At 34.5% G+C, this 10,334-nt stretch overlaps 1 protein-coding gene across 1 annotated transcript; it reads left to right on the top strand.

Moving 5' to 3' along the window:
* Positions 1 to 6,576: 6,576 nt before the first annotated feature.
* Positions 6,577 to 9,365, top strand: LOC131030156 (wall-associated receptor kinase 4-like). Its single transcript, XM_057960861.2, has 3 exons — positions 6,577 to 7,592; positions 7,700 to 7,885; positions 8,005 to 9,365. Exons 1-3 carry the CDS (start codon positions 6,734 to 6,736, stop codon positions 9,198 to 9,200), a joined length of 2,241 nt encoding a protein of 746 aa, XP_057816844.2. The 5' UTR covers positions 6,577 to 6,733; the 3' UTR covers positions 9,201 to 9,365.
* The last annotated feature ends 969 nt before the right edge of the window (positions 9,366 to 10,334 follow it).

Raw genomic sequence — 10,334 nt, 5'->3', positions numbered from 1 at the left:
GATTGCTCCAAGGTTTTTTGCATTTCTCTTGGTAACATTTACTTTATCAATAAACTTACTTGGATTTTATTATTCTTTCCTTGCTCTTGTATTTCCTTTCGTATTTCCTTTCATATATAGAAAATTGCTTTATTGAAAATATTTTAAATAATACAAAAATGAACAAAAACTATTTAAAATAGACATTTCTTTTTTTTTAAATATAAAGAAATCCAAAAGAAAACTAAAAATTTTATCATTCGTGAAACATTGCTCCTATAACACCAATTTTTTAAAACCAATCATAGTTTAGATAAATCATTTATGTAATGTATTAAGTTTAAAAGTTAATTTTTAACTTTATAAAAATAGTGTATTTTGTAAACAAAAATAATACTCACTTTTGATTGGTGCAAAGTAATTGATTAGTTAGGCTTCGGTGAATGCAATAGTATTGCCTATGACATGTATTATAAGGAAAATATTGTGAATCAAATTATAATAATTTTTTAATTATTATTTTTAATTTCATAAAAAGACAAATAATTAAAATAAAATTTAAACTTAATGAAAAATAAATCCTTTAATGAATCAAATAATTACAAAAAAATGAATTCTTTATTTTTTAATAATTTTTTTTAAATCTGAAAAAAAAAGATAGAATGTCGTAATTAAAAAATAATATTAAACTAGCAATCACACGTTAGTGTGCAATAGGTGCACTGAAAAGGTGTGGAATGTTAAGTATGAAAATTTTTGGTTTATTTTTTGCATACATTTGTGCAATACATGAGGTCAATTGATAGGTCATTTGGAAAATGATGTTGTTTGTGCAAGTAAGTTCTTAATGGAGAAGTGATAGATACAAATAAACTATGCGTCCACTTACATGATCCAAACACAAGTAAAATAAAAACTCTAAATCAAGAAGCTAATCAAACTTCATTAGCAATAGGCTCATGTTATGTTTGCAATAGGGAGACGTGGAGAGAGAGAAGAAAAGGGGATGGAAAGAGAGAAATATAGAGGGGGGAAGAGAGAGGTGTAAGGAAATAGAGATAGAGAGGAACATAGAGAGAGAGAGAGAGAGAGAGAGAGAGAGAGAGAGAGAGAGAGAGAGAGAGAGAGAGGTGTAAGGAAATAGAGATAGAGAGGAACATAGAGAGAGAGAGAGAGAGAGAGAGAGAGAGAGAGAGAGAGAGAGAGAGAGAGAGAGAGAGAGAGAGAGAGAGGATACATTTAAGATATAGAGGGGGGATGGATAGATAATGGCATAGAGATAGAGGGAGATATTGAAGAAATATTAAGAGATAGAAGTAGTGGAAAAGAGATATAGATATAGAGGTCTAGAAAGAGTAAGAGGGAGAGAAAGGGAGACATATCTTAAAACAGTAGGGGAGAGAGGAAGATAGAGCTGGAGAAGAGGATAGAATGACAAAATAAGAGGGACAATTAGATACAAAGATAGTGGGAGGGAGAGGGAGAGAAAAAATAAAGAGAGATATGGAGATAGAGAAAGAAAGATAGAGAGGAAGAGATAGAGAGATATAGGGGAAGAGGGAGAGGGAGAGGGAGAGGGAGAGAGATATATATAGATGGTTCAGCCAAATATTGGATTCCATCTTGACTGTGTATGAGAATATCTATTCCTTATTGGTTAATAATAAAACTGGTTTTTTTCTTAAATTGAATCTACTAAAGGCCTATCATCAAGTTAACTAAAATTATCTTTTACAAGTCCTCTCTTCTTTTAGAATCTACTGTTGATTCATCCAATTGATTTTTAAGCTTATTTTAACCCCTAGGTTCTCTGTTATTATCAATGGCTCCCCCTGGGGGTTCTTTTCTAGTTTTAGAGGCATTCAACAAGGGGACTGTATTTCCCCATTCCTTTTTTTTTCATGGTGTAAGCCTTTAGTTGATTCATCCAAAGAAATGTGATTTTGGGGCATCTTAAGTGCCTCTCTCCAACCTCCTCTTCCGTGGTTTGTTCTCATTAACAATTTGTTAATGACACCATTATCTTGGTTGATGCTTCTATATTTAAATTAAAAAGTCTTAGGAGCTCATTGTGACTAGATATGAAGCAACCTTAGGTCAAAGAGTTAGCCTACCTAATAAATCTATCTTCTTTTTTAATATTCCAAAGAGAAGGTGGACTAGAAATGCTACTATTTTAGGGTGTCGTATTGCACAACTCCCCTCCACTTACCTTGGCTTGCCTCTTTATATGAACTCCATTCTTGATTCTTTCTAGTTAGGCCTCATTAATATATTTTAAACTAAAATGGCCAGTTGGAAAGGGGCTTTACTAACTCCCACTGGTAAGCTTCAATTAATCGAAGATTCTCTTAAAAATTTACCTGTTTATGCTATGAGCCTACTTCATGTTTTGAAGAAGTTTGCAATTAAGATTAAATAGATTCAAAATAATTTTTTTTGGACGGGTTCAAAATAAAAGAATTAGAGTATATCTTGTGGCTTGGAATCAAGTTTGTCTTTCAAATAAATTTCGAGTGTTTGGCCATTAGGAAAATTAAGGAGTTCAATCATGCATTGTTGGCTAAATAGTCATGGAGATGTTTGGAGGAAAAGAATTAATGGACCTATATAGCACATTGAAAATATCATGCACCTTACATTCATTTTTTTCGTGTTTTCTTATCTAATGATAGTCTAGTGGCTTCTTGTTTTTCCTTGTGGAATTTTATCTCCATCCTAAAATCTATTTTTATTAGGGGCCTTAGGTTGTCTCTAGAGGGTGGCTTTAGTATCCATTTCTAGGATGATTAGTGGTTTGAGGTTTTCCCCCTCTCTCTTTCTTCGTAGGCTACTCATTTCTCTAAATCATGTATTGGGTGGATTGGTTGTTGGGTGGATGATTATATTTTGGACTCAAAGTGGATTGGTTTATCTACTCTTAATCCGTCTCTGGAGTCAAAGTGGATTGGTTTATCTACTCATAATCCGTCTCTTTCTCCCTTGTAGGATTTGTTATCTAAAATTGACATCCCCTTTGTCTAGTGTGATGATTCAATAGTTTGGGTGGGCTCTATAGATGGTTATTTCTCATTTTCTAATGATTTCCAGTTGCAATTGTGGTGTGCTCTCTCCAAGCTTTCTGTGATTTGGTTTGGAACTCTAATTTGATCACTAAAGTTAACATATTTTTCTAGCTTTTGGCTCAAAATAAGATCGTTACTATTGATAAGTTTTGCAAGAGAGGTTATGTCATGCCAAATAGATATTTTTTGTGTTTGGAAGAAGTAGAGGATTCTTAACATCTTCTCTTTGGTTGCATTTTTTTTTGGTGTTATCTAGGCTCACTTCTTTCACCTTTGCTCCATTGATTGGGTCTTTCCCTCTTCATTTTATGAATGTTGGCTGTAATGGACTCCTACTAGCTCTAATCCCTTTTTGAGCCTATTATGGTCTCTCATGATGCCTCATATTGCTTAGGGGATGTGTAAGGAAATAAATAATACAATCTTCTGATATGTTACCTACCCTACACACAAATTGGCCTTCAAAATTTGGGCGACTATGAAGGAAAATTCTATGGCAGCTTGCCCCAAGGACATTGTTTTCGGCCACAAGATCATCCCTTCCCTTTTTGATTTCATTGTTGGTCATAATTGCTAGCTTCAGTAGGATATATCTACCCTATTAAAAGAAATAAGCAAGTGAGAGATGGAGTTGTTTTAAAATCTCCTCCTTCAGAGTGGATTCAAATTAATACCGATGGGGTAGCCAAGTGCAATCCTAGGCTTGGTAGTTGTGGGGAAGTCTCATGTGATCATTATGGTATGTTTGTTTTGGTAGTGACCATCCCTTTGGGAATCTAGGAAAACCACTATGTCGAGAAAAAGGCAACCTACATTGGTATCAAAATGATAGTCTCTAATGGCTATAGGAAGGTCTAGTTAGAAAGTGTTTCTTGAAACATTGTTAATTGTTTAAGGGGTGTTCAAGCCCCTAGCTAGACAATTTAAAGTTTAATCCTTGATATAATTGATATACTTAATTATTTGGAGGATTATAAAATATCCCTTGTCTATTGTGAGGCTAATAAGGTTGCAGATGGTCTTGTTAATAGTGGTGTTAAGAAACATCATATTGTTTGGTGGGGCCCTTATGATTGCATCCCCATTGAAATTAAAAGTCTAATCACTGATAATATTAGATTGTGCCAAGTGGATGGATTTCTTGGTAATGATGGTTCATTACTCTTGGTTTATGTGGATGAGATGGATGAGATGTCTAATCCCCACTATGGATGGAAAGGCAAGAAATTTTATAGGGACCCAAATGCGTATGACGAGGTGGTCAATGTCTTCTTTAAGGGTGCCTAATGGAATAGGGTTAAGAGGACTATTGATGGGGGTTATGAATGGGCATCCATCAAACCCCTTTTGGTAGATGTTGCAAAGCTTATCATGAGGTACCTAACCCTTGATAGCCATTTTACTAGCTTATTTAGTTATCATTACATGATTTTAAACCATTTCAAGCATGATAGGTAGATTTTGTTTCCTTTTTATCTCCATTCCTCTCTTAGCCATGGGATTATTGCTCAAAGAAAGAACCCCAATTCTTTGATTCTTCATGGAGGTCTTATTCTCCTTCTCATGGAGCATGCTAAATCCTTGTCCATTCAAAGTCCATTCAAACAAAACTTTCAGGCTCCAATCGCAAAATTAAGTTTTCCCAAAATGTATGCCAACATTTTTTTTATTTTTTCAACTAACTCTAAGGATGCCTCTTCTGATGATGATGTTTGCTTTCATATTGTTAGCCATAGATGACCTAGGAAGGAAAAGCCTACACCGAGGTGACCTCATGGGTATGACACAAATAATGAAGACTCTAAGTATGTACCTTTAGAGAAGTATGTTCCAGACTCCCTCTCCCTTGGCTCTACTATGAAGGGTAAAACCTTGGTGGGGCCATCAACTAATTCTTTTAAATTTTAAAAGGTGAAAGAAAAGAAAAAAGGCCCTAATTTGTCTTATTCTACCATTAGGGATAAAAAGCCATCCACAGTTGCTCGTGTTAAGAAGCCCTTAGAAGCATTAAATAGAAAGAAAATTCTTGATATGACATGGGACAAGGTCAACACTCCTGAGTCTAATGGGGACCCACAAGGGTTGGATTTCCACATTGAGATCCTTGTTGAAACTAGGAAAGGCACCCCTATGGGAATGGATAAGGGGTCGTCTGCCAAGGGAATAGGAGAAATGTTGATGATGGTCAACAATGTGAAAGAAGGACAAATTAATTTTTTTAAATGGATGGTGTTGAAAATTAACTTTCTCAAGATACGATTAATACCCTTAATGATAAAATGAAACAGGGACAATTAAGTTTACTTTTGATTCCTTTAGGAAATACTTCGTGCTACTATCAAGTAACATGTTAAAGCTCAATTCCCATTTGCATTGCTTTACAATCGTGGAACTAAGAGGATAAGTACTCATGAGTTGAGACCACTGATTAAGCTCTATTGCAGAAAATTGTGACATGTTCTATCCAGAACATGATCATGAAGCAAAGTCAATTTCGAAAACACGGCCACCTCTAGAATTTAATTAAAGAATATCTCAGGGTTGCTAAACATGGGCTTTGTGGACTTTAAACATCTACTCAAATCAATATTTATATAGGACAACTCACATTTGAAGGAAACAAGACAAGTAAATTTTGGATGCAAGAAGCCTTACAGATTTTACTCATGAAAGGTTTGTTTCAAGTATAAAAGGTTTAAATATGTACAAAATCGATCTTTACATTGAGGAAGTTCATTTTGTGTTAGCATGTTTGTTTCATGTCCAAATAAACGGCTCAAGTCTAAAAATTGATTTTGAAAGAGTTTAAGAAAAAATCTCACATTGAACCAATTTATAGAATCATTATGATAACAAGACATTTCAAACACTTATTATATATCTTTTTGATAATATATTAATAAAATATTTTTCCTCTTAATTCTTTACTAAGACTAAATGAATATATGTATTGACATGCCCATTGAACACATGAAGATATTCATCATACCTTCTCTTAACATTTGACGGGCAACTTGAAATTTGTAGCCATCATGAACAAATTTATTCTCGGATAGCATTCAGAATGGCGAGAAGAAAAGAACAGTGCCTAGAAATTCGTTCGCTTCAGATTTTAAAAAGATTAGACGGCAAAGAAAGTATGTCCATGGCCTACCGTTGTGCAAAGAAGTAGTACCGTGTCCAACATTAAATGACCAAAGGATGTCCCAACCTGGACTTTGAGTAGAAAAATAGAACTAGTGGAGGTCCAGGTTACCCCCATTATCACAGCATTCTTTTTAATTTCCATTCGGATGAGAAAAAAATAGGAGAACTCTTCGTGAAAAGTTTACTCCTTTTTTATCACATCGTAATGAATGGACAAAAGATGCCAAAGTTAAGAAGAAAAATCCAAATTTGACTACTTCAATAGATTGACCGGGTTAAACATTTGAAGCTTAATAAACTGAGGAATCATAGTGTATAATTTATTTTTTTAAAAGAAATGTTTTGATGGAGAGTTTTTATATCCTTTGTTACATGATAGTACGAATTTATAGTTAGTAATTTTTGGTGGAACGTAAAAAATTAAGTGCTCTTGTGGCTCCCGAGTCAAGCATACAGTCTGCTATTTACTTCCACGCAGCTTTTCATTCGTTAATACCTGCTATTGTTATTTGCTGAAAGAGAAAATTTTGTTGCAAACGCAAATGCATTGCGGAGTTTTGGTTCGCTTTGTAATTTGTGTCTGTTTGGTGGGCTTTACTGCTGCCAAATGTGTACCTGAAAAGTGTGGTGATTTAGAAGTGAGTTACCCTTTCTATATTAAGAATCCAAAATGCGGAGCAAGTGCCGAAGCAAGTCACTGGGATTATTCTATAGCATGCAGGAAGGACAGAGATACTGGTATGTTCGCTCCGTTCTTGGAAGGTTTTGGAGATTACGGTCGCTCCTTCAGGATTGTTGACATCGATTATAAGGGTCACCTCATCATTGATTCTTCTTTCATCAATGTCTCTTCGTGTAATTCAAGCAGCCCTGCGAGAAAATACTTTGCACTATCTGAAGATTCGCCTTTTTTTATTTCCAATGCCAATCGAATGGTGGTTCTCGGCTGCAATACATTTGGTACCTACAGTTATTGGAATGTGGTTTGGAATTCGAGTCGGGCTGCGAAATTGGGAGAGGCGAGGTGTGTATCATTATGTGACCAAAGTAATAAACCATCTCAAAACCATCCACCTTACTGCCCCGATGGCTGTTGTGAACTTAACCTTCCAGATAATTGGTATAAGATTAATTTCACAGCTGGTCTTTTGTCCGATAATGATAACACCTGTGCCTCTTCTATCTTAATGGACCCGTCCACCATTCGAGGAAAAGGCAAATATGGTCTCAGCATTAATTGGGGTGTAGGGATACAAAATTGTTCAGAGGCTAATGGAACGAGCGATTATTCTTGTTCCATCCATGCAGAATGCAACGAGTCGCCTTCGGGAGTTGGGCACGTATGCAAATGTCACCCTGGATATGAAGGAAATGGTTACCTCAAGGGCACGGGCTGTATAGGTAAGAAGTCAGCTCTTCTCTTTAACTTAATAAACATGTTTTCTGTTTTGTAATCGTTTCTCTTTAATATCTGAAAGATTCTAAAGACAATGGTGATGAATCTTCAGATAAAAACGAATGTGGTCATACAAACCTGAATAAGTGCGTTGGAGCAAAGCAAGGGGGAATATGCCTTAATTTGGCAGGTTCCTACAACTGTTCATGTGCAAAAAGATATATAGGAGATGGTTTTAGAAATGGGACAGGATGCATGTCCACAACTTCAAATGGCGTTGTCTTTCCTGCAATTATCGGTAAGGAAATAATAAATATTCTGCGTGTTTGTGACATGTGTTATTCTAATTGTTTGCCTTCAAGATATTCGAAAATAACTATAGTTTTATTTCAATGTCTCATCTGGTAAAATACACAGGGTCAGTCTCTTCAATTGTGGTTTTTTGTTTAGCAGCGACACTTTTAGTTTGGTGGATAAAGAAACGCCACTTGAAACTTGTGGAGGCCAAGTATTATCACCTGTTGCAGCAACACATAGCTTCTGCAGTGGGGAGAGAAAGCCTGAGAATTTTTTCTGCCAAAGAAATGGCAAGAGCTTCTAATAATTATTCAAGTGCAATGGTGCTGGGAACTGGTGGCTTTGGAACTGTGTTCAAAGGCATTTTATTAGATGGTACTCTTGTGGCTATTAAAAAGTCCAACCAAGTTTTGAATCTAGAGAATGACCATGAGTTTCTTAATGAAGTTACAATTCTCTCCCAAATCAATCATAGAAATATAGTGAAATTGTTAGGCTGCTGCATCCAAAGTAAATTCCCATTATTAGTATCCGAATTTGTTCCGAATGGAACAATGTTTGAACATTTACACTTCAAAGAGGGCTCTTTGACTTGGGCTTCACGTCTGCAGATTGCAATCGAGACTGGGGAGGCTTTTGCATATCTACATTCTGGAGCATCTCAGCCCATTTTCCACCGAGATGTAAAATCATCAAATATTCTATTGGATGAGAGACTCTCTCCCAAAGTTGCAGACTTTGGAATTTCTCGTCTCATTTCCGCTTCCAATGACACACATGTCACCACTAATATAATGGGTACAACGGGTTACTTAGATCCTGAGTACTTCCAAACTTATCAACTCACCGAAAAAAGTGATGTATATAGTTTTGGTGTAGTCCTAGTCGAGCTTTTAACATCTTTGAAACCATTCTCTGTGGAAAGGGGTGGCGACGAGATGAGTTTATCTGGTCTTTTTCTATCCAGGCTCAAGCAGAATCGCCTTAGGGAAATCTTAGATAGCAAAGTATTGGAGGAGAAAAACCTGCAACAGATGGAAGATATGGCAAGAATAGCGAGAGAATGCCTTCATTTTGAAAGGAGGAAGAGACCCTCAATGAAAGAAGTTGTGGAAGAACTTATTTGTGTAAGAGGCGGGACAAGAAAGACGAAATTCCATGACAGCGTAAAGCGCGACGACACAATATTTGAGCAAACAAGTATTTTCAGAGAAGCATCGCAAACATCACATGAATTCAGGAGTTACACCTTTCCATCTACAGTTGGAAGTACGTCTGAGGAACGAACCAATTCAGTTGTCGAGCCAACTAAATGATTCAGGAAACGAGGTGATAATGCTTCATCTTTAGATTAGATGTAATGGTGATAAGGCTAAATGATTCAGGAAAGGAGGTGATAATGCTTCATCTTTAGATTAGATATAATGCTGATAAGGCTTCATCTTTAAATTAGAAATAATATTTCATTAGTTAGTATAATAGAACAGTCTATTTATTTGCTTTGTATTTTGTTTAAAGAGCTTTTATGATGCTTTCTTTCTAGATATTTCTTTTGTTATTAAGATTTCTAGAACCATATTTGTATTTTTAAAATATCAGAAAATATTGATTTGTTTTATGAAAAGAATTTATGTAATTTATTTTTACATTTATGCAAAGAAAGTATTATCAGTTTATTTCACTACAATATAATTTACGAGATCTACATATCTATGTACCATTATAAAAGTCTATATTTTCAAATTGCATCATAAATTATATCTATTGAATTTTAATTAACAAGTATACTATTATTAAGCATGATAGAGATTATATTAGAATGTGTAGAAAACATTCTGAGATTGATTGTTTGTTATTATTGTTTTCTAATAAATAACAAACACATTCAAAATGAAATATGTTTATATTTCATAATGGAATATTTTGGTCTTCAAAATATTTTCATCAATAAGTTATTTTTTTTGTGTCAATTTTACATCTTTCGGAGTTCCATAATTTATATACAAGCTAAAGGTACCATGAAACTAATTTTTGTTTGGTGGATAGAAGAAAAAGTTGAAAATGAAATACTTGAATTAGTTCAAATGTAATATACAATATTTTTTAATTGAAATAGGGGTAAAAATTTATTCAATCACAGAAAGAGATATAAAGCAAGAAAGGCCAACCCCTTGTCCTCTATCCACAATATTCCAACTTTGCATGTCATGAGAAGCTCATTTGACCAAACAATCTGCAACTCCATTGCACTCCCTAAGAATATGACTATAAGTAATATACAATATTTTTAATACATGATCGTCAATTAATTATTTTTTAGAAGAACTTTTATCTTTTAGGAAATAATTTATGTTTATAAATTACTCAGTCTATATCATTTTTTTTAACTTAAATGAATAAATTGAAGCTAATATAAAACCAATTTTAATTTTGAAAACTTAAATAAAAAA

The sequence above is a fragment of the Cryptomeria japonica genome, chromosome 5, assembly GCF_030272615.1.
Source record: "Cryptomeria japonica chromosome 5, Sugi_1.0, whole genome shotgun sequence".
Classification (NCBI taxonomy): domain Eukaryota; kingdom Viridiplantae; phylum Streptophyta; class Pinopsida; order Cupressales; family Cupressaceae; genus Cryptomeria; species Cryptomeria japonica.
Note: the sequence above shows the minus strand (reverse complement) of the source record. Positions and strands in the feature narration are given on the sequence as shown.

Excerpts from the sequence above, each read along its gene's own strand:
- LOC131030156 (XM_057960861.2), top strand. The coding sequence starts at position 6,734 with ATGCATTGCGGAGTTTTGGTTCGCTTTGTAATTTGTGTCTGTTTGGTG. Across the intron at positions 7,593-7,699 it reads CAAGGGCACGGGCTGTATAG|ATAAAAACGAATGTGGTCAT; the intron begins GTAAGAAGTCAG and ends ATGAATCTTCAG. Across the intron at positions 7,886-8,004 it reads TGTCTTTCCTGCAATTATCG|GGTCAGTCTCTTCAATTGTG; the intron begins GTAAGGAAATAA and ends TAAAATACACAG.